This window comes from Siphateles boraxobius, unplaced genomic scaffold (assembly GCF_051911475.1).
Source record: "Siphateles boraxobius isolate OS27281-9 unplaced genomic scaffold, OSU_SipBor_1 35, whole genome shotgun sequence".
Lineage (NCBI taxonomy): Eukaryota > Metazoa > Chordata > Actinopteri > Cypriniformes > Leuciscidae > Siphateles > Siphateles boraxobius.
In genome coordinates, this window is record NW_027508975.1 from 2718481 (window position 1) to 2742955 (window position 24475).

General features: G+C 36.8%; 3 protein-coding genes across 6 annotated transcripts; 2 read left to right on the plus strand and 1 right to left on the minus strand.

Annotated features, from left to right (window-relative positions):
• Positions 1–181: 181 nt before the first annotated feature.
• Positions 182–4398, plus strand: psmb4 (proteasome 20S subunit beta 4). The gene is made up of 7 exons (XM_077195871.1): positions 182–341; positions 1389–1595; positions 1701–1847; positions 3198–3279; positions 3367–3483; positions 3601–3689; positions 4246–4398. The coding sequence occupies exons 1-7, from the start codon at positions 223–225 to the stop codon at positions 4256–4258; spliced, it is 774 nt and encodes a 257-aa protein (XP_077051986.1). The 5' UTR covers positions 182–222; the 3' UTR covers positions 4259–4398.
• Positions 4399–4762: 364 nt separating this feature from the next.
• On the minus strand, positions 4763–17478 carry pogza (pogo transposable element derived with ZNF domain a). 4 transcript variants are annotated; one of them, XM_077195930.1, is made up of 20 exons: positions 17338–17478; positions 16166–16263; positions 15972–16037; positions 15630–15700; positions 15425–15527; positions 14531–14737; positions 14221–14436; positions 12454–12542; positions 11957–12303; positions 11721–11875; positions 10922–11022; positions 10682–10828; positions 10044–10178; positions 9778–9965; positions 9554–9694; positions 8938–8997; positions 8739–8851; positions 8608–8629; positions 6040–7844; positions 4763–5268 (listed from the first exon to the last, which is right to left on the minus strand). In XM_077195930.1, exons 1-19 carry the CDS (start codon positions 17340–17342, stop codon positions 6206–6208), a joined length of 3903 nt encoding a protein of 1300 aa, XP_077052045.1. In that variant the 5' UTR covers positions 17343–17478; the 3' UTR covers positions 4763–5268; positions 6040–6205. The 4 variants fall into 4 exon arrangements, with proteins under 4 accessions (XP_077052045.1, XP_077052042.1, XP_077052041.1 ...); XM_077195927.1 differs by having other exon boundaries at positions 15930–16037; XM_077195926.1 differs by having other exon boundaries at positions 8608–8632; positions 15930–16037; positions 17338–17476.
• Positions 17479–19397: 1919 nt separating this feature from the next.
• On the plus strand, positions 19398–23858 carry crdh (cone RDH). The gene is made up of 7 exons (XM_077195936.1): positions 19398–19636; positions 20471–20605; positions 20907–21098; positions 21189–21350; positions 21749–21868; positions 22000–22204; positions 23432–23858. The coding sequence occupies exons 1-7, from the start codon at positions 19546–19548 to the stop codon at positions 23535–23537; spliced, it is 1011 nt and encodes a 336-aa protein (XP_077052051.1). The 5' UTR covers positions 19398–19545; the 3' UTR covers positions 23538–23858.
• The last annotated feature ends 617 nt before the right edge of the window (positions 23859–24475 follow it).

Genomic DNA, 24475 nt, shown 5'->3' on the forward strand with positions numbered 1-24475 from the left:
ATTTTTATTCATTCATATATTGATTATTATTTAGCTTTAAATATAAACTGCAAACATTTCAATTATGGGTTCTGATTTCTCAGCACGACCCATCTTAAACCTAAAGAAATTACATTAATCAAAGAAAAGTAGACAACCCAGCATCCCATAATGCCTAGCGCGCGTCGCATGGGCATGGACCGCATAGAGGAGTGAGTAACGTCATTTCCGTCAATCTTGAACATGGAGTCGAATGGACTGAGGCTGAATTTCTGGGAGAACGGACCGAAACCCGGTCAGTTTTATTCATTCCCGGGTAACAGCAGTGCGGCTCCAGGATGTGGACCCATCAAACACACACTGTAAGTTCATCACGAATGCTCAGTTCGGCGCTTATCGGTCGTTCAGTTTGTGGTTTCGCTTTGCCTGTTTCTCTGCTGCATCATCATGGAGGAAAGTTGCTGTTTACCCCGGGACATTGTCTCAAATATTTATTTTTTAACATTTCTTCGATACATTTTATTATACCCTGAATATAGTTTATATCTGTCTCTTTTTACTCGCTTGATCTATTGAAAAAGTAATTGAATGGTTCAGTGGTCAGTTAGCTTGTTAGCAACAATGCTAATGAATAGGCAAATATCAAAACCGGTGTCTTTTAACGTTAGACGTATACAATATAGTACAATATTATATAACGAATGTCTTGGCGAAAGTGTGGACATAAACGAGACAAGTAAAAGTAATAAAAAAACTAATAAAAACAATAATTTAAAATACAAATGGACAATTTAAAACCAATTCAGTCAGTTAATGCATAGAAATCCGCAATATGCAACACATTATTAGATATTACAATGTGCACATGTGAAAGTTGTGAACTTGAAACGCCGTCAGTTGATTTAAGGTACTAATAGGTTGATATGTTTTGGTTCAAATATTAATAATGATGTCGATACATATACACTTCTGTTTACTATTTAATAATTTTATTCAGCAAGGAAATAAAGACATTTCTAATGTTTCAAAATATTTCCGTTTCAAAAAATGGTGTTCTTGTGAACTTTCTATTCATCAAAGAATGCATTTTTTTATTATGGTTTCCCCCAAAACAGTACAACTGTTCTGAACATTAATAATAATCAGTTAATAATCAATAATTGCTGCTCAATAAAAGAAATGTTTATGGAGCAGCAAATCAGCATGTTAGAATGATTTCTGAAGGATCATGTTACATGGAAGACTAGAGTAATGATGCTGAAAATAAATTTTTTTAATCAAATAAATGCAGTCTTGTTGAGCATAAGAGTCTTTCTGAAACATAAAAAATCCCAAACTTTGCATGGTAGTGTATGTTTATGTCCGTTCAATTTGTCTTGTCTTAATTCATAATGTTTAATGATCTCCAGCAACCCCATGGTAACGGGCACGTCAGTGCTGGGTGTGAAGTTCACTGGTGGTGTGATCATTGCTGCTGACATGCTCGGCTCCTACGGGTCCCTGGCGCGCTTCCGCAACATCTCCCGACTCATGAAGGTCAACAACACCACCATGCTGGGAGCCTCAGGAGACTACGCTGACTACCAGTACCTCAAACATGTCATTGAGCAGATGGTGTAAGTATACACGGTTGTTTATGATTCAGTTGAGTACTTTGTCAGTTTTGAGGGCTTATACCAGTGTACGCGAATAGGCAATAACTTGATGTGTGTTTGTTTTAGGATTGATGAGGAGCTTCTTGGAGATGGACACAGCTACACCCCTAAAGCCATCCACTCCTGGCTCACACGGGTCATGTACAACCGCCGAAGCAAGATGAACCCCTTGTGGAACACAGTGGTCATTGGTGGATTCTCCAATGGAGAGAGGTGGGACAGTTTCCACACAACTGAAAGTCAGCATGTAACAAGAATCACGACCCATCAGACTTATTTAAAGGGATAGTTCACCTAAAAATTAAAGTATTGTCATAATTTACTCTCAAATTGTTCCAAACCTGTATGAGTTTTTTTCTTCTGTTGGAGGATGTCAGTAACCAGACAGTTGATGGCACTCGTTGACTTGCATAGTATTTTTTAGGCTACTGACATCCTTCAAAATATCTTTGAGTGAGAGTAAATTATGATAAAATGTTCATTTTTGGGTGAACTATCCCTTTAAGAGGATATCCCTTGATTTTTTTTCTTTTGGGAATTGGTTTCTAATGAGTTAAAAAAAATAAGACTGATTGGTAATGTGAAGTTTACATTATTATAAATTATAACATTTGATAACTTTTTTTTAATTTTCTTTTATAACATGCACAATAAGATGAATGTGTTGTTGTCAAGTCAAATGTATTTGTATCTGGCTAAAGTTGTATATACCTATAGTAGTTGTGTAATTTGTTATTAATTGGAGTTATTAATTCAGTTTCTGGTGAAATTGAGAATTATGAAACCTGTGAGTTTTTTCAATTTGTAACAATTTGGTGTAGTGACAAGTATAGTACTATAAATGGTATTTTTTTAGTAAAGAGAGACAATTTCATAATGGCTTTAAAGGAGTAGTTCACTTTTTAAAAAACTTTTGCTGATAATTTACTCACCCCCATGTCATCCAAGATGTCCATGTCTTTCTTTCTTCAGTCGAAAAGAAATTAAGGTTTTTGATGAAAACATTCTAGGATTTTTCTCCATATAATGGACTTCATTGGGTACCAAACGGTCAGTGCAAAGTTTCAGTGCAGCTTCAAATGGCTTTAAACGATCTTCGTTGAATGAATGAAATGACTCGAAAAAAGATTCGTTCATTTTGATGAACGAGTTCGAACAGGAGAGTCACGAACGTGCATCACAGAACAGAGCAAGGCGAGCATTTGTGCTTATAAAACAAATCTTTTTATTTATTTTTGAAATGACCGTTCGTTTCGCAAGATAAGACCCTTATGCATCGTCTGGTGTCGTTTAAAGCCATTTGAAGCAGCACTGAAACTGTCATTTGGAACTTGGACTGTTTGGTACCCAATGAAGTCCATTATATGGAGAAAAATCCTAGAATGTTTTCATCAAAAACCTTAATTTCTTTTCGACTGAAGAAAGAAAGACATGGACATCTTGGATGACATGGGGGTGAGTAAATTATCAGCAAAAGTTTTTTAAAAAGTGAACTAATCCTTTAATTGAGTTGTCTTGTTATTTAACTTTCACTGAACACAAATTTTTTGTGGTTCTCTAAAGCTTTCTTGGTTATGTGGACAAGTTAGGAGTTGCATATGAAGCCCCGACAGTAGCAACAGGATTTGGTGCTTATTTGGCTCAGGTAAGTTTCTTTTTCTTTTTTCCATCAGATTATCTTTCTTGTTAAATTAAGCTAAAACCCTTATCATATGAGCTTGTGTTTCTGCAGCCCTTGATGAGGGAGATGCTGGAGAACAAGGTAGAAATCACAAAGGACGAGGCACGAGCACTGATAGAGCGATGCCTCAAAGTGCTGTACTACCGTGATGCCCGCTCGTACAACAGGGTGAGAAATGCTCTGTTCTTTCAACTTATTGTCCTTCATGAAAAGATCATCTCAGGTACATTTCATTGTATGCGATTTAAGAAACAGAAAATAACTCATTCTTTGGACTTGCTCTAGCATGAAATTGCCATTGTAACAGCTGATGGCGTGGAGATTATTGGACCTCTGTCTTCTGAAACAAACTGGGACATTGCTCATCTGGTCAGGTAGGCTGAAATCACTCATGATGCGTCTAAATAATCGCTTACCATTTAGGGTTTTATAGACATTTTCATATGACAGATCAGTACAACTCTGATATTAAATATCATAACTGTATTTCTTCTTTCAAATTAGTATAATATACACTTTTATTCTTAAGTTTGGGGTCGGTAAGATTTTTCTAAAATGTCTCATACTCACTAATTTTGATTAAAATACAGAAATATTGTGAAATATTTAAAAAAAACTTCTCATCATTACTCCAGTCTTCGGTGTCACATGATCATTCAGAAATCATTATAATATTCTGCTCAAAATGCATTTCTTTTCACAATGTTGCCATCAGTTGTGCTGCTTCATATTTTTGAGGAAACTAACTGTGATACATGAATGAATAAAAGCAAAAAATCTTACTGACCTCAACTTTGAATGGTAGTGTATTTAGTGTAATGCAAGATTGTTAAATTATATCTTAATGTACATATTTAACATCAGTTTATATACATCATGATTGCTAAATCATTTCATTGGCTTGCTAACTGCTTTTTGTTTTTATTCCAGTGGTTTTGAATAAATCCTGTTCTGCTGAGCCCGTTTTTGTCACATCATCTTTGGACATGCTCTTAGCACCACCAGATCACTATTATATTGTCGAGATTAGTTGGACGTGTTTCTCACTCTTTTGTTATTCATAAATAAACTTAATAAAAGTTGTCTGTGTCTTCGTTTTCCTTGTTTGTATATAATTAGTTGGTTGATCAAATCCAGTGCTTAATGGAGAAGTCTTTTGGGTCAGTGCTATATATATTCTTATATAGATGTTCAATGCAAATTAATTTATGCCTTGAAAACGTAAACATTTGAGTTTGTCATCTGTTTGTTACATTCTAGCTGTTTAATTTCCAACTGTTTTTCAAAAAGATAGGTAAAGGCAATATGATGAAATAATTTGCAGCATTTTAAAAAGCTGAATAACTTTATAAGTATTTGTAGCAAATATAAAAATACAATACTAATAAAACATTTTGTGGTCAGAACAAGCAAAAATGGCCAGAAATACTAGCCTGCCAGCCAGCAGTGGAATAAAACATTCACATTTTATTACATTTTTAAAAACACCACCGTAAGCACATGATACATAATTTGTCATGTGACCATTGTCACAAATAGGATAATAATATACAGCTACCTGTGATTAAGAGGTGCATGTGAAAAAGGTTTTAGGCAGTTATGCTAAAAAAAAAAAGTATACAAAAATGCATATCAGTACAGCATACAATGCGTGTATAAACTGACTGTATTGGTCCGATTTTGCGAGATTAACTAAAATACCATTAAAAGACAACCCATGCTTGTTAAGGAAAAAAAACACTGCTTAAATGACATGCCAATTAAAGTGTTTATTAACATGAATCAAGTATGTTACAGTATAATCCTAAATATAGTGGGTAATGATTTCAAATCATTTCTATTTACATTTATGCACATTATAACAGATCAAACCTGATGTGAAGGAAAACAGTGATAAACTAAACCATAAGGTGTAAAAAGTTGCACATAAGTAGTTCAAAGATCAATCGAAGCCTTAAAGGGTTAGTTCACCCAAAAATGAAAATTAAGTCATTAATTACTCACCCCCATGCTGTACCAACCCCGTAAGACCTTCGTTCATCTTCGGAACACAAATGAAGATATTTTTGATTAAATCTGAGAGGTGGATCACTGCTACATAGGCTGCCAGAGGGAATGAAACTTGACGGCCCAGAAAGTCATTAAAGAAAATGTTTAAATATTCCATGTGCCTACAGTGGCTCAACTATAAGTTTATCAAGCGACGAGAATACTTTTTTCCCGAAAAAAAAAACATAATAACGACTTTATTCGACTATTCCTTTTCTTCCTTGTGGGCCTGAGACGAGAGTTCAAGAGATTTCCACGACGCATGCGCGAGAACTGAGAAGAGGACGTTCTTCTTCTAATACTTCTTGTTCAGTTCTCGCGCATGCGTCGTGGAAATCTCTTGAACTCTCGTCTCAGGCCCACAAGGAATGAAAAGGAATAGTCGAATAAAGTCGTTATTATGTTTTTTTTTTCGGGAAAAAAGTAGTCTCGTCGCTTGATAAACTTATAGTTGAGCCACTGTAGGCACATGGATTATTTAAACATGTTCTTTAATGACTTTCTGGGCCGTCAAGTTTCATTCCCTCTGGCAGCCTATGTAGCAGTGATCCAGCTCTCAGATTTAATCAAAAATATCTTCATTTGTGTTCCGAAGATGAACGAAGGTCTTACGGGGTTGGTACAGCATGGGGGTGAGTAATTAATGACTTAATTTTCATTTTTGGGTGAACTAACCCTTTAACTAGAGAGGACTTCAAACTAGGGATCTTTAGCACCCATTAATGCAAAAAAAATATTTACATATGCACCATATAGACATATGCAAGCAATGACCAACATTTAATTCTCCAAAAATAAAATCATCAGCAGAAGGCACACAAAACGCTTGCAACGATTCCTTTTATATGATAACTTCATGTTCAATTATTTCTGAATCCTCAAAACCATGGAACGACTCCAAATCGCTGTCTTTCTCAAACATCTTTTTCAAAAAAATCATGCTGGACTGCGGAGAGGATTCTACAGAAACAACACCGGAGGTCTCAGCTTTCTGCTCAACTTTATCTCTTTGCAATTTGCTGACCAGGAGAGCTTCAGTGAGACTCCGCACGAGCTCTGAAGGTTCGTCGGACGTCACCTCTGGGTTTGAGCTCAAAACCCGATCGAAAGAGCGGAAAAGGAGCTTGGGCTCTGCTTTAAGGACATCCAGTAGCTCGACAAGCCAGCGAGAGAGAAGATGGGCAAGGTCTGCTGGTTTGGCTCCAACCAGTTCCTGTGGCGCCGTCGTCACATGCTCGCTCCATCGAGCCTGCAGAAACTCTCGTAACACAGGCCCCATGCAGGCCTCCAGGGGCTGCAGACGACGAGAGCAACTGCGAGGGATCAAACCTGGAAGAGTGTTTGTGCTGTTGAGCGCTGCCAAAAACTCATCAGACGTGTGGCCTTTGTACGTGTCAATTATCAGCAACCCTTTGCCTCCAGATCTAGGTTTGACATGCCGACACCACACCTTCTCCAACCAAAGCTGTAGTCTTTCTTCATCCGTGAACCCTTCTGGTCTAGCCTCCAGGATGATGAAGTCTGGTAAGGAATGTGCATCTGGCTTGAGAGGTTCGCCTCTGAGGAAAAGCATGGTGGATAATGGGGTCCCATCAGCCAGGGCCGTGAACAGAAGCTCTATGAGTGGATTTGTGGTGCCCATCAACTTAAAAGCCGACAACATGGACGACGAATCCGCAGAGGTTTCATCCAGCTGCTCCATATCTATAAATATGGAAAGCTCATCCATGGCGCCCATAGAAGATAGTCTAAATGTTTGCGAAATGACTTGCTTTTTCAGAAAGCTGCTGAAGGAACGCTCTAGATCCTGGGATCTATTCGGTAGCAACTTGCTGGATGTGGCGAATGCCTGCAAGCCCAGATCGTGGCGTAGCAAGAAATCAACCGCCGAGTCGTAAGAGATATCCTGCGCTCCATGACTGCTCATGAAGTCGAACAGATTAGCTTCATCGATAGGTAGCTGTTGCTCACGTTGGCATAGCACCCATTCGACTAACCTATCGGCTGCCTGTGGCATCAAGAGTTCTCTGCTTCTCGAGGGCTCAATCTGACGCTGACGCTTCAAGAGCAACGACTGGACATCTTCCGGTGGAGTGTCGAAGTGATTGGCGGCCTGTGGGACTCCACAGCAGAGAGCGTACAGAACAACTTTCAGCTGAGCTACGGAAAGCGTGTTCTCCACTGTACGTCCTGTGTCGGCTTTAGAAAGCCCTCCGTTTGGAGTTTGCTTCGAAGCATCTGGTTTGACCGCACATTTTTTGTCTGGAATGGCACTTTGTTCAATAGGTTGAACCTGAATTGGAAAGGACACTGTGCGAGCGGGACTAGCAGGCAGTGTTATTGTGTAGCTGGGTCGAGGAAGGGGTTTAGAGGGCAGAGGAAATGAACTCATGACCACTTGCTTCACTTGCAAAGGCAAGAAAAACGCGTTGTTGAGTATCTGACCTCCTCGGAGTAGGTCCGTTGGGATGAAGACAAATCTACAATGACAGTAATTTGTAAGTTACCTCTTCTGCTAAACAGGAGGTTAAATCTCTAGCATTTTTAATTGCTTTTATGAGCTCTACATAAATTCAGTTCCTACAGCCTTTTCCTTGAGTTAAACTAAACTATCCCATTAAGGATTCTTGTCCTGTCATCATTTACTCACCCTCATGTTCCAAACCTGTACAACTTTCTGTAAATGAAGATATTCTGGTAACACTTTACAATAAGGTTCATTAGTTAATCTATTAATTAACATGAACTAACAAAGAGCAAAACATTTGTTACAGTATTTATTCATGTTAGTTAATAAAAATACATTGTTCATTGTTCTTGTTAGTTCACAGTGCATTAACTAATGTTAACAAATACAACCCTTGATTTTAATAACGTATTAGTAAATGTTGAAATTAATATTAACTGAGATGAATAAATGCTGAAGAAGTATTGTTCATTCTTAGTTCATGTTAACTAAGGTAGTTAACTAATGTTAATCAATTAACCTTATTGTGTTACCGATATTAAGGGTTACTGATATTCTGAAGAATGCTTTTGATCATACAATGAAAGTCAATGGGGTCCAAAAACACTGGACCCCACTGACTTTAATTATATGGGGGAAAAGAAAACTGAAGACACTTTAAAATATCTTCTTTTATCTTCCACCAAGAAAGAAAGACTCACGGGTTTAAACCAACATGAGGGAGTAAATGATAGAATTTAGATTTTTGAGTGAAAAATAAGCGAAAATCAACTTACCTTTTATAGCCACGTGAAAATCCTTCTGAAACAAAAGGATTATTATTAATAAAATGTTAGTGATAGCATCATTATTAAGTGCTCGACTTTTCATCGTCGAAAAGATTTTTAGACATAAATGAATAACTTACCCCGCAAGGTGCACCGGCTTGCTTGATGTTTAGGATTGTCAGCTAGATGTTTGGCCATCGAATCTCCAACCCGAGTTTTGTATCTACATGTGATACAGTTTAGCCTCCCCTTCCTGCAAACATTTTTTCATTGCATGTAATTTTACTTCAATTATCAATCATGGTAGAGCAAGAGGAGGGGAAAAAACTCAGGTCTTACTTTGGGCAGGGTTTGTAAAGGGTAATATATTTTCTGGTGCTTTTCCGTGGAACATGTACACTGCAAATAAAGATGAGGGAGAAATGAGCAAACACTCAACACCTCACAAACTGTGAAATTTAAAGTTAATTTTTGGTCACAGTTTAGATTGGTGACCAATTCTAACTAACTGAATAACAAAAAACTGAATTAACTATGACTTTAGCCTCAAACTCCTAATTACTGCTAATTAATAGTTAGTAGGCAGTTTAGGTATTGGGTGGGATTAAGGGATGTAGAATAAAGCATTAATATGTGCTTTAGAAGTACTTATAAACAGCCAATATCCTAGTGATATTAGCATGCTAATAAGCAAATAGCTAATATTGAGAATTGGACCCTAAAATAGTGTTACGCAATTGATTTTTTTTACCAATAGGCAAAGGTAATCTAAATGTAAAAATAAGGGAAATGACCATGCACAATTAAATATTACATAATATTAACTAATATCAATAAATCTTATATAAATAATCAATCCATCAGCAGATAATCAATATATGACATTATCATTTAAACAACAACAAAAAAGGAATGGACATTGTCACACAAACTGTAAAAATCTAAAGATTTTCACCTGATCATGTGATTGGCATAAGCTCTGGAACAGCAAGTACAGTATCGGCAGAGGGAACAGCTCACATAGGTGGGGAAATGGTTGGAAAAATATGGAATGTCATAAGTGCATTCCATGCAGTAGTGTTTTTCTGTTGGCTTGCTGGAAGAACAATATGATGGTCAGAAGAAAAAAATTTCAATAAATGCAAAAAACTGCAAAGAGAAAATATAGATCATACTCACCATTGACTCTCAAACTTGACCATTAGCTCCATCATGCTTTCCACTGGCTTTTTCTTGACAGGAATGACTTTATTGGTGACATTTTGAGATGCTTGAGTTGTTGATGTGGCGCTGGAGCAAGTCTTCAATGAAGGTGCTCCTAATTGATCTCTGTTGTCAGTACTGTCAGCATAAGCTCGGATAGTTACCTGAAACAGAGGGGTAAATGGTAAGGCCATCAAATAAGCAATAAACAAGCCGTATATATATGACTGGGAGTCTCTTACCTTAGTACCAGGCGTGAGGCCCTCCAATTGCTTGGGTTTGACACATGTCCTGTGAAACCTGTGTCTGTGTTTCCACTTGTCCTTGTCATGAATGAATTGAAGTCGGCATCGGCCACAATGATGTGCTGTTCTTTTCTGGACGAATAAACACCAACTTTAATAGGACTGATAAAGAAGCCTTCTGACACATTGACAGATAAAAGAACTTTCATAGCGTTTTGTGTTATTTACAGAAAACACTAAACTATGTAGACATCAAACTTTACTATGTACAGTTATTCGTTATGAGATTGTGATATTAAATTATCAGTGTTCAAGCATTAACCATTAGATGAAGGGAATCTAAATGTAAAAATAGAGGACATAACCATGCACAGTTAAATATTAATCAAAAATTTTTCATTTTGATGAATAATCAATCGATTAATCAATCAAATAATTGATTAAATGAGCTCTACACAAATTATATCTTGTCCATCCCTAAGGGCAAATCGCAGTAAAGCATTAGTTTATGAGCTGGAAATGTAAAAAGTGAAAACATCTTTCCATATTAATAAGTGTTGAGATATTAAATCATTATTATTTATCATTAAAAACCCTCTGAGCTGCAACTGTTTAGTGCTAAGGATATACTTTACCTGGTGTCTAGTGTAGTGCAACTGGAAGCCGATATAAGACCTAAATACTTTTAAGCAGTAGGGACACATTAAGATACAGGTGTCCTTGTGCTGCTCTTTGAAGTGGCTTATAACATCTTGGTAGAAAGAGGATCTGAACTCGCACACCTGAGGAGCAAAAAGTACACAAGTGTAATTGATTTACACAAATGTTTTCAAGACAAAACTTGAATGACATGAATCACTTATACACAAAGTTACCTGACACATGTAGGGCATCTCACCAGGCTTGTGCGCCTGTTTCATGTGGTTCAGAAAAAGGGGTTCGTTCTCAAAGGACCACTCACAGATCTTGCACACTTCTGTAAAGCAGAATTAAATATTTTAAATAGGATGCCTATTGTGCCCTTTTTATTGTATAATGTTGCTGTTTGGGCATGAAAAGTTCTGCAAAGTTACAAAGCACAAAGTCCCTCCAGCAGGAGTTATTCTCTATATCAGAGTCACTGTTTCTGAACTCCCTGAAACGCCTCCATTGTACAACAACAAACACCTCCAAAATATTCCTCATTTAAATAATTCCCGCCCAAGTCATGAGCAAAATAAAGGAGCGCGGCCTGGTTGAGTTAGTAAGTAGTGAGTTGAAAGTTGTGGTTAACATAAGAGGTGTGACATTTTCGAATCAAGCTCGAAGCGGTCGACCAATCACAAGACACTGACCCAGCTGACCATTCAGAGCACATTGTGCTTTTAGGAAGGAGGGGCTTCATAGAGACAGGAACTAAACAGAGCGTTACTGACAGACTGGGGAAGAGAGTTGTAATGTCAAATATGTGAAAAATTTGGGGTTTTTTTTACACTCAACCATGAAAACCGATTCTAGTAGAGCCCCAAAACAAAATCACGACTATAAAAGGGCATTATAGGCCCTCTTTAAGCTGGAAAAAAAATACTGCCAGTCAAATATTATCAACTCATGCATCAACAATGGATTAAAACTATTTCATATGTTTGTCAAGAACTAGGTTGATGATATATCATTCTAGAAGTATAGACTCACTTGAGGACTCTGCTTTGTTATGAACTGCCTCAACGTGGCACTGCAGATCGAAGGGTGTTGAAAAGTTTCTGTAGCAATGCTGGCACATATTATGATACTCTACTTCTCCTGTTTGATGATCCAACTCCATGTGGTGTTTCATGTGGTTCATCATCCTTTAAAATGAGAGTTGAAGAATGAACAAATCTATCGATACCAACAACACCCCTCAAAAACTAATCTGAAAACCAACTTACTTGATGTTGCCCTTCACCTTCTTCTCACAAAGTTGGCATTTCATTGAGATGATTTCTGAATTGGTTCTTAATGATGCAGGCTGGCCAGGGTGCTGCCCATAGAAGAAGTCTTCAACTAGCATGATCATTCTGCCCTGGTCATCGAAATCTCCAGAGCGAGGACTAGGCACTCCCTCGGGTATCTCAGAAGTGGTGACGTGTTTGAGAGACGTTTCTGAGGACGAGGAGAAGGAAACTGACTCAGATGTGGCGGGTTTTGACTGGGTTGTGTCACTCGGCCGCTTGAACCTTTTTCTGGTTTGGGCCTTCAGATCCTTGATGCTCTTGACAAGATCTTGATTGCATTGCTGAAAATGGGGAAGAAGATGAATGGACATGAGTCAGACCTTGGCGAAAGATTTAAAGACCACCAAAACAAAAGGTTCTTAACCAAGAAAGGTTCTGTATATCGTTTTTTGTAGGCATTTAATCTAAAAAGTGTAAGAGTAAAAACTTACACAGAAGTATCCGCGGAGGGACTGACTCTTTTGGTAAACGGCTTTACAGCGGACACAGAAATTCGAAGAACTGGAGGCCCTTTTCAATGCTGTAGGACAAAGATACTCCACATCAATCCCTTCTCGAAGACCTCATAAAGGGATAGTTCACCCAAAAATTAAAATTCTGTCATCAATTACTTCTACAATTACTCAATTACCTTCATGTTGCTCCAAATCCACAACTTTCCTTCATCTTTTAAAATGAAAATACTTCTAACAAAACCTGAGATATTTCTGTCCCTTCATTGAAAGTCCATTCCACCAAAACTTTAATGCTTCAAAAAGTTCACAGGAATCAATTTAGTTTTTCTTGCACGTCAAGCAAGTACAGCCAAAAGCTTAGAGTGAACCGCTCAATTCATATGGATTCCTTTATGAACTATTTGATGTGCCAAAGTTTTGGGTGAATGGCAATTTTCATTAAAAATGTCAGTTTGTATTATAAAGAGAAATCTTAAGAGAAATCTTAACAAGTAAATGATGACCGGATTTTTATTTGAGTGAACAATTACTTTAAACACATTAGAGCTGCACGATTCTGGATAAATTGAGAATCACAATTTGTTTTTGTTGAAAATAGATATCCAATTTTTCCACATTTCTGAATAGACAACTAAAAGTAGCATGTCATTTACTAGAGGTTCTGACAAAATATTAATTGCTGTAGTCTATTAAAAAAAATGAAATTAATTCTAATTAATTTTTTTAAACTGGTTTGAATGTACAATTCAATTAATCACTCATTAATACTTAATTTCTTTCATTACTGGACGAGAGTTTTTGAATGAATCGCTTGAGTGAATGATACAGCCCTACTGATGTAACAATGTAATGATACAACCTTTATTTGAAGCATCAAGTTACTTTCAAAAGTCGATTTTCTCTATTTTTGATCCCTACCGTGAACATTAGTGTTTATATCAAAACGATCAACTTTTATCCCAGTACTTCAGTTATCATTTGAATTACTGTAACAGAAATAATAATACGTCATCACATTGGAAAGGTCAAGTGGAAGTACCGCCCCATTGTTTTAAACATCCAGGATATGCACACGAAAGGACCATTTTAAACAATAAACTGACACAAAGACATAAATATGTCATTCAACATACAGTAAAATTTGTCTGTACAACATTTCTCCACGCTTGTAAACAATGGGGCGGTACTTCCACTTGACCTTTCCAGCATGATTATGTAATGCAGAGAAGATGAACAATTGTGGTTAAAAATTATATACATTTTTATTTTGTTTAGAAAATGACCGATTGTTTCGCTAGATAAGACCCCATTCCTCAGGTGGGATCGTGCAGAGACCTTTGAAGCACTTTAAGGGCCATTTGAAACTGCACTGATTTCGACTTCAACATGTTGGTGAACAGTAAAGTCCATTGTGTGGAGAAAAATCCTGAAATGTTTTCCTCAAAAAACTTTATTTCTTTCCACTGAAGAAAGACAAACATCTTGGATGGCATTGGGGTGAGTAAATTATCAGGAAATTATCATTTTGATGTGAAATAATCCTTAATAAGGTTAAGCGAGTGTTTAAATCAAGACTGCGATCTGTTAAAGATTAATCGTGCAGCTCTACAACACATAAATGATGTCAATCAATCAATGATGTTTAATCAATAAGCTGATATCAACAACATCTAAAACAACAACACTTCAATACAGCAATTAAAAACGGAAAAATAGGAGGGTAAAAACAAATCCTGGCCTGACCGTTAGTTGTTGTGGCAGGAGGAGGGGCAAAGAACTGCGCTTGAGGTCTCACAGGCTGAGACAGCCCACCAGACAGGAACGGGGCTGGAGCTCTGTTTGTTATATTGTTTTGGATTGTGAAGGTTTTGCTGGGCTGCACTAGTGAACTCACTACTTGACCAGAAGCTGCAGGTGCTCCAGCAAGCTTCGTAAACTTTATAACTTTAATTGTTGCACCTATCAAGGTAAACAAAATGTAAATAAAACAGACATGTAAATGAACTAAGAATGGATGTACAATATAAAAAGTAAACACTGTATAAATTGTCACCTGGAGCTGTGGCTGGTTGGACGTTGGAGGGGGTCACATTAAGAGTGGACACTCCTGGGGCCGATGAGGTGATGCTTTGTAAGTTTGAGGGGTTATTGATGGTCAAGGTGACAGGGATCTGCAATGTAGATAGTTTCCCAGGAGTCGTTTGCTGTCCTGCACTCCCTGGGGTGACCATCCGCGGAGAAATTAACTGGGGTGTCTGACCTGAAGAGGTTAGAGAAAGCAAAATGAGTAATGCTCCAATAAAAATTAAAACATTTTTTTTGAGCAGCATATGCGTAAATAAAGAAAACTAAATGCATGGCAACAGATGTCTGGAACAATGGAGACTCTTGAGCTGGTGTTTATGTCTGACGCACAAACATTCATCATTTGCATGTGCATTTTAATGTTAAATTCATGAAGAAATGAAAGTAGCAACCTTTTCTTTTGTATTGTGTCGAGTGTAAAAACACAAAAATCTAAGGCGGGAACTTGTTTCTATCCATTGTTTGTAAATTGGATAGAGATTTTGGCATTGCACTCACAAATGAATGAGAGCTTACAGTCGATTATAATAAAGGGGCGGCGTTTAAGCAGACTACATTTATTTTTATTTTTTTACCATTTTTAAACGATTGTCTGCAGTCAAGCATGCGTCACCAGAGAGATGTCTGTCGTTTTCACAAGAAGATCGAGTTATAATTAAACATCTTGTGGTCAAAAAATTTAAAAATGAAACATATGCATTGATGAATGGTTCACAATGAGATAGAGTATTCAACATGCATTTAGAAAATACATGGGTGAATTTTCTTTCACACCGGCTTAGAATTCAGGAATGCATCCTGCAAAATATGTCTGGGAAGGAGTAACCGTGTAATTAAATACCTGCTTTGAGTAATGACTTACCAGCAGTCAGAAAACTAATAGGCTGTCCATTCAAGATGTAACCAAGTGATGTTCCCAAACTTCCCAATCCCATTGAGCCTCCCAGAGGCTGACCTGGATTGGGCTACAACAGATGATCATCATTTAAATACATCATCTTTGGTACAGTATGTCCATGTAAACAGAAGGTAAAAGCCTTGTTGATAGTAAAAGAGAAAAGTGAAACCTGTGCACTGATGTAGATAGTCTGTGTGCCTCCTGTCTGGACAGCATTAGGCAGTAACGTAACAGCAGGAGCTAAAGGTAAAAACAAATCAAAACACTTGTTTCTTTCCACACTGAAGTCCCACAGCTATTCTTTTAACAGTGTTTTTGTTAGTGTGGCATGTGTGTGTTTTTTTCAGTGTGGCATATGTGTGGTCACTAATGACCACTAGGTACATGGAAAGAAAGCCTCTTATTGGAAAGTCAATTCTGCATACTAGCAGTGGAATATTGTTTAAATCTTTATTGCATGCCTTCTTACCAGAAGCCAAAGACACAGCTTGATTTACGAGGTCAGTAGTACCTGATGTCGGTTTAGAGGTGCCATCAGATTGTGCTGGTGCACTACTGCCACATGGGACTACAGTAACTAAATTAATGAAAAAAATAAAAACAAAAGGAATTCAACTTATTTGTATTCATGTTCCTATTATATGATTAAATGCTCTTCCATTAAGACATAATAATGAGTGTTTTTACCACAAAAACATTACTTACCTTTGTTATATCGCTGGTCCCTGTTTTCTGTAATACTCTGGCATGGCTCTAGATCATCTTCATCACATTGCATGTAAAGGTCAGAATCTGCCATGTTTCTGTAAACAAAAAGTGTTTCTTACAGTGTCATCATCACTCCTGTCCTATCAAGACTATGTTGGATATGGCCAGTGGGTAGCTGAACATATACTATCTATCTATTTGACATTAAATTATTATTATTAAATAGAAAATCATTTTGTCATATGCAATACAGCTTCTAATCAACAATAACATTTAAAGTCTGGAAAATGTGTTACAAGATCTTATTTTCCCAAAAATGTGTTTATACAAATGCCTGTAAATATGAATTATTTTAGTTGTCAGTGTTTTTTCTTGACTCTGGTCTTTCAAACTCAAAGTTAAAATAATTAATATACAGTGTTGAGTGTAATGCATTACTAAATAATTAATTACTGTCATTTACTTTTTTCTTTGAAAAAGTAAAGGAAGGGATTACTCTGAACTTTTCAGTAATTTAATTAGTTACTTCTGATGTAATTGAATTAAATACGGTATAGAACAATATAAAACAATTTTGGATTTCACATCAACATTTAATGTTAAAATGTGTTTTTAATGTAACATTCTCCCTTTAAATACTTTGATCAGTTCAAGAATAGAGCATGTAATTTTATATTATTTATTTGACAGGATTAAAAGAGCAGTTTCATGTCTGTTCAACTAACTGGTCTTATTTGATAAGGGATTTAGAAAGTAATTATTAATAATACAATATTTTTTAGAGAGAGTAATTAGTACAGTAATCTAACTACACTGTCAAATATGTAACTAGTAATTACTTTTTTAGAGTAACTTACCCAACACTGTTCATTTATTTGTTTACTCTCTGTCATACTTTGGCAAAAAAGGATATGCATAGGTCGTTAAACCAACTTATTGCCTCATTATCTACAAGCTGTCATAATAATAAACTTGAGCCCCTTTTAACGCCATAACAGAGGCTAACATTAGCCCGCCCTGCTAACCGTTACTGCACGCATGTTTATCCTGCCAATGCAGCTGTGCACTCAAAGCTACAGGGCTAGCCTTTACCTGACTGCACAACTTTTAACAACTAGTTACTTAAACACCGACGCGTTGTTTCTAGGAAGAAGAAAGGGAAGTCTTACCTCATGCACAGATTTGCATATGCGGGACAAAAAATTATAATGCGTTATTTCCCGTAATTCTTCGCGGGGTTTGCCATGATGGAAAAACAATGATCCCTGTCCTGCAGACGTTTTCCCCTCTTTGCTCGCGCTGTGGTAGGCGAAACATTTAAAAACGTCACTTCCACGCGTGTTTCCCTGCACTCTGATTGGTTGCGATATTTTGTGAGAAACGCGGGATGACCGTGATTGATCAATATGTAATAAACACAGGCAAATAAAAAATGTAATGCCAGTGCATGCGAAGGGTCAATGTTACATTAAACGCATATTACGATATGGAGAGTTTCCTGTAGTATAATTTCCAATAAACGTTTTAAAGCTAATTACCGTCTACATTAAATTATTTAGTTCATGAATTATGTTTTGTTTTGGCATCATTGTCCACCATTGTCATCCTACCTGCTGCACAGATTTGCTTGTTTTATAAGCGACGTTAAACTACGTTAAACAGTTTGCACTTGCTTAACCGGCTAAATAGTGGAGTGATCCAACATCGCTGCCTCAGAGTTGCCGACATAAACATAAATTCGATCACTGGGAGAAACACATTGGCTTTGTAGTCAATGCATGTTAGTCTCGCGCCAGAACTAAGAGTTTCCCGCATAATCGTTTTCTTTTCGCATTACGTTTCACTCTGCTTTCATTAATTCCAAGATGGCGGCTGGTGTTTAGAAGACAGGAATGCATTATTGACGCCGTAACATGAAATGTTTCTACCCAAATGCTCCTCGAATGAAACATCAACTCTTTAATATTAAAAACAAATATTAAGCAAAACGAGCATGTTTCTCCAACAACAACACAATTCTGTGATTTTTATAAAACAAGAGTTGGTGTTTTGTTGTTAGGCTTTAACGTTTTTAGCAGTGAACCCATGTTTTTATAGCATACTATCTATTGAAGCTTGTTTCCGCCACAGAATAAAAAAGGTTTTGTAACTTTTTGTCTTACAATTCTGACGTTTCTTCTCGTAATTGCGAGCTTAAGTATCTCACAATTGTGACTTTATAACTCGGAAATGCGAGTTTTTATCTCGCAATTTTGACTTTATAACTCGGAATTGAGTTTATATCTCACAATTCTTTTTCTCGTAGTGCGAGTTTATATGTCGCAATACTTACTATTTCTCGCAAATATGACTTTATAACTAACTAGCAATCTCACAATTCTGACTTTGACTCGCAATTGCCACAAAAATGAACACAATTAGCATTTTGGAACATGGCTTCCTCTTGAACATTCCTTTTCTATTGGAGTTTTAAGAATGGCCTTTTTGATTTTAAAACATTCTAAGATCTGTTTTGTTCTATAACATAAAGTAACTTATCCACAATCTTACCTTAGAAGTAAAATTTTAATCTTTTGGTGTTGTTGTTTTTTTAAACGTATAGGCTATAGCAATTTGTTAGCACTTTATGTTTTAAAACAAGGCAGTTTCAAAATTCACATCGTTAAGGTCATGAAACTGTGTGTATTGTTGTAGGTAAACAAAACATAGGCTAATTTTAACACTGACCATATTTATAAACAATCATTCTAAAAAGCCCAGAAAAAAAATGCACTGCTGCACACACTTGCTTGCACTAGTCAAGTAAATAAACTGGAACCTTTTTTAGCCTGGGACTTAATAAATAAATAAAAAATTGTCTGACTTGCCAAACATTCCAATACTTCTGATCAGGTAATACAATAAAATCACCACAATAGTGCCAAACAACTGAATAAGGCCATAAGAGGGAGGGAGGGCCACATGACCCATACAACATACCTCAAAAACCTTTTATAGCTTAACATAGTAGAAAGCTGTATTTAAATGCCTCCGACTCCATTTAAGTCACATCTTAAATTTAGACTAGATTCTTATAAAAAGCCTTGCGTTACTATTATCTGCAATAGAAGTGGAAATTGTTTTGAACATTGTTTTTGTTATTCGCATTTCTGTCTGACAGTAAGCCATGGAATCTAACATGATCTTGACTTAATCTTCTTATAAAACCTTAACCCAGCCCTGAACGCGGGGTGATTAGACGTGTTAGCTGGCACTGAGCTCGATGGTGGCCGTGCACTAGAAACCACAGCTTTTTTAATAAACAAAGAAAAGAGTTTAGTACTGTATGACAGAAAATAAAATGAAAGCAGAGCTGAAAGCGCATCACAGTGGATGACATGCATCTCTCTGCAGCCACACAAATGTGGGAGGAACTGAAGGCAAATCGTCTCGCCCAATACGGCACAGTAACTGCGGTCACAGCTATTAGTAAGTTACATAATGTAATTTCCTCTCATTCTAACTTTTTTGTGGGCTGAAACAACATTTCAGTCAGTTATGAACTAATACAATTTCTTCCATATGTATTGTAGAATATTATAAACAGCACAGTTTCAGCACTGTTCAGAGGGTACAATGTTGTGGCTCAAGAGGTACTTGATGTAGCTTAAGGGATAACAGAATTACAGATTAGAATTCAGAGGCTGTGTTTTTTTTACTACAAAAAATATTGTATATATATATAGATTGTTGATAAGTTATATATATATACTATATATATATATATATATATATATATATATATATATATACACACACACAACTGGAAATAAAATAAGTTGAAGTACTAAAATGACTTAAACTAAAATTGAAATAAAAATAAATCAAGGCTAAATAGATATATTTAGAAAAGCACATAACTAAATTACTAAAACTGAAAATTTAAAAATAATAGCTAATTCAAAAGGTTTGTAAATACTATAATAGAATGTAATACTAAAATAAGACTTATTCTAATTAGAATTCGATTTGGTTGGTCATTTGTTTTCACAGCGATTGTATACATTCCAATATATATATATATATATATATATATATATATATATATATATATTTTTTTTTTTTTTTTAAATGGACCTTTGAATTATGGATCTCATTGATTTGATATCAAATCTGCTAAAGGGCAACAGCCAGCTCTCCAACAGTGCTTCCAACCAGATCAGTTTAGATCTTTAAAAGTCTGTATTTTCTCCATGTATAGAATTTTCTTGGTTTCGACTGGAAGAATGTGCTCTATCACAAATGGATTTTCTTCAAAAATAGGTTTGGTTCTGCTGAGAAAATGGATTGCAGGTGGAGTGTGCCGCTGTCGCGTGCGACTGGATAGAAAGACAGTCGTCATTACTGGCGCCAACACTGGGATCGGAAAAGAGACGGCACATGACTTGGCCATGAGAGGTAAACGCTGCATTCTTAAAAAATAAAGGTTCTAAAAGAGGGGTTTTCACACCCTTTTTGGTTCCCCAAAGATTTCAGCAACAGTCCTTAAAAGAACCCTTTTCTGTGAATAACATTTTAATAATCTAAAGAACCTTTTTCCACTATAAAGAACCTTTTGAGCGATGGAAAGGTTCCATGGATGTTAAAGGTTCTTCGAACCATCAATGCCAATAAAGAACCTTTATCTTTAAGAGTAAAGAAAGTCTAGATATTGGAGGATTTTAGCTCAGACTGAATATTTTCTGGGTTTTTTTTTCAGGGGCTCGGGTTGTGATGGCTTGTCGAGATCTTTCAAAAGCAGAAAAGACTGCAGCAGAGATTCGCAGATCTACAGGAAATGGCAACATAGTAGTTCGGCACTTGAACCTGGCATCTCTGTTCTCCGTACGGCAGTTTGTGCATGAATACACTGCCACTGAGGATCAACTGGATATACTTATTAACAACGCTGGTGAGACATTTGACTTCATTAGTTAATCAGCAAATCACACTGTGCTGTATGTTAAATATTATACATTTTGTATTGACAAACCTATACTAGGAGTGATGATGTGCCCTAAGAGCCTCACTGAGGATGGTTATGAAACCCAGTTTGCTGTCAATCATTTGGGCCATTTCCTCCTGACTGTTCTGCTCCTGGACATGCTGAAGAAGTCTAGTCCAAGTCGAGTTATCAATGTATCCAGTATTGCTCACAAAGGAGGTAAAACCCCCTATTAACATCATGCCTTTTAGATATCCCAAAAGAAGGTTTTTCACAGCGATGTCATAGATGAACCATTTTTGGGTTCCATAAAGAATCTGTCAGTGATCAGTTCTTAAAAATCTAAAGAAACTTTTGTGCAATGGAAAGAGTGTTATTAAATAATTCATGTTTTTTAAGGAATGAACTTTAAGTGAATGTTAGATGAGAGCAAATGTTGTAAATGCTCATTTGCCCCTTTTTTCACAATTAAATACCTAAACTTGTTCTTGCATTGACCAATAACCGATAAAGTAATGATATATACATCTCTTCTGTGTCATTTGTAAACATTATTGGAGAGAAGCATGAAACTTTTATCCAAACAACATATTTCAGTCCGATGATCTTTCTCATAGGTAAGATCAACTTTGATGACCTTAACTTCAACAAGGCACCGTACGATTCCCTGGTCAGCTACAGGCAGAGCAAACTTGCCAACCTGCTGTTTACTCGTGAGTTAGCACGGAGGATTAGAGGTTTGTGCGATCATCCCCAGTACATCAATCACGTTCAAACATAAAAAAAATGCTGCAAAAAGCTGTTTTACAAATGCATATTGTATTTTCCCTACTTTAGCCTTGTTTAATCCTGCTCTGTTTTTAATTAGGGTCTGGTGTAACTGTGTACTCCCTTCACCCTGGAGTAATCCGCACTGAACTGGGACGTTATGTGCAGACCCGCTACCCTCTGCTCAGTGCCCTGTTGTCTTTTCCTGCTCGTTTACTGATGAAAACCCCCAAACAAGGTGCTCAGACGTCCATCTACTGTGCGGTTACTGAGGGGTTGGAATCTCACAGTGGCTGCTATTTCAGGTGAGCTGTTAAAGAGGGCCTATTATGCCTTGATTTTGATTTTGGGCTCTACTAGATTAGGTTTTCATGCTTGAATGTTCAAAAAACACCTTATTTTACACATATTTGACATTGTTGCAGCTTCTTTCTTCCCAGTCTGTCAGTAACACTCTGTTTAGTTCCTGTCTCTAAGAAAAGCAGAATGTGCTCTGATTGGTCAGCTGGATTAATGTGTTGTGATTGGTCAACCGTGTTTGGGGAAATGTAACGCCCCTTAACATAACTGCGAGTTTCAACACACTACTAACTAACTCGACCAGGAAATAGCGGTAAATATTTAAATGAGGAACATTGTGATGTGTTCGTTCCTGAAAGTAATCTTAAGACTACAATAGACCTTATTCACAGCAGCGTCATCTTTGATTTTTAATGGGAATGAAAGCGAGGCTGTGAGGGACAGACATGCATATCTTCAAATGGCTGTACTGTTACTTTATGTGTTTTTCGATTGTTCTGCTCATGCAACACTGAAAAATTTCTTTCCAAGAAATTTCAGTTGACAAAAAACTCCCGACAATATAAGCAGTGGAAAATTGCAAGTAATCTAGGAGATTTATACAGCTTTTTACAGCAGAGGCCATTGGAAACACGGCAAGTCTATCCCTCACAGCCTCAGTTTCATACCTGTCATGGCACTGCTCTGAATAAGGTTTATGGAGGCGTTTCAGGAAGTTCAGAAACAGTGCGCACTGATATAGAGAAAAAAGGCACGTTCACACCAATGACGATAACTATAAAGATAACGATAAAGACATAGTTCTAAAAATCGTTCTCAATATTAAAGAATAGCAAAGTTCACTCCACAACGATAACGGCACAGAGAAAGAATCACCTTCAGAACGATTTTATCCAGCTGATGAACGATAAAAACATCGACAGCCAATCAGAATCCATCCTACTGTAACTAGCTCAAGCATTTAAAGCGGCAGACACGCACACCATTAGAATAAACGATATGGTCCGCTGGTGTGAATGCTATTATTTTTATAGTTATCATTCTTGGTGTGAACAGGCCTTTACTCCCTTTGGAGTGACGTTGTGCTCAAACAGCAACATATAACACACTAAAGAGAGTTGAAAATGTAAGAAAGCATAATAGGACCCCTTTAATACTAATATTCACATGAGCCAAGCCTTCATGAGTGTAACGGTTTTGTATTGTAATTTCTCTAAAAACACTTTTTACAGTGATTGTAAGCTGAAGGAACCCGCTCCTGAAGGTAAAGATGATCTTGCTGCTCTGCGATTATGGGAAATAAGTGCAAAGCTTGTGGGCCTCCATGAAGAGAACTGACAACACTCCACCAAGCTCTATTAATAATACCATGCCTATGCAGGAATGCTTTGTATGCAACTAGCAACACTCAGATCATATTTTCTATGTTTGAAACTGTATTTAATTGAATTGAATATTAGTGGTTTAATCAACTATAGAAGAACAAGCCAGAGTCTGTATGGTGTTTTTGTCTGGATCAGTTCTGTAGTATGTTCCCTATGTTCCCTGTCTTGCACATGGCAGTATAAATGTAAGGTAATTGATATTTGTTTCATAATTTGAAATTTTAAAACTGTTTTGAAGTATCTAATTTGATGATTAATAAATGTTTTATAAAAGCATATCTTTATTGTAACCTGCATGTTATCAAAATAAAATATTACAAATAACATGCATCAATTTTAGCATTAGACACTGGTAAAATACAGTGAGAGTTAAAGGGATAGTTCACCCAAAAATGAACATTCGGTCAGTATTTACTCACCCTCATGTTGTTCCAACCTCGTAAGACCTTCGTTCATCTTTGGAACACCAATTAAGATATTTTGATGAAATCTGAGAGCTGGATCACTCCTCCATAGGCTTCTTGAGGGATTGAACTTGCAGGCCCCGAAAAGTTATTAAAGACATCGTTAAAATAGTCCAAGTGACTACAGTGGCTCAATCTTAAGTTTATCAAACGACGAGAATACTTTTTGTGCGCAAAAACAACTAAAACAATGACTTTATTTCAACTATTAATTTCCTTCTATGTGGGCCTCGAGTGAGTTCACTAGTTTAACAGCGCAGCGCTTCTGTTGTTGTACGTCACACGCATCACCCACATGACCAGCGTCGGCCAATAGTGAGCCAACGTGTGACGTAGCTCTACGGAATCACACTACGTTAACTGACTCGAGGCCAACAGAGAAGGAAATGAATAGTTGAAATAAAGGTGTTATTTTTGTTTGTTTTTG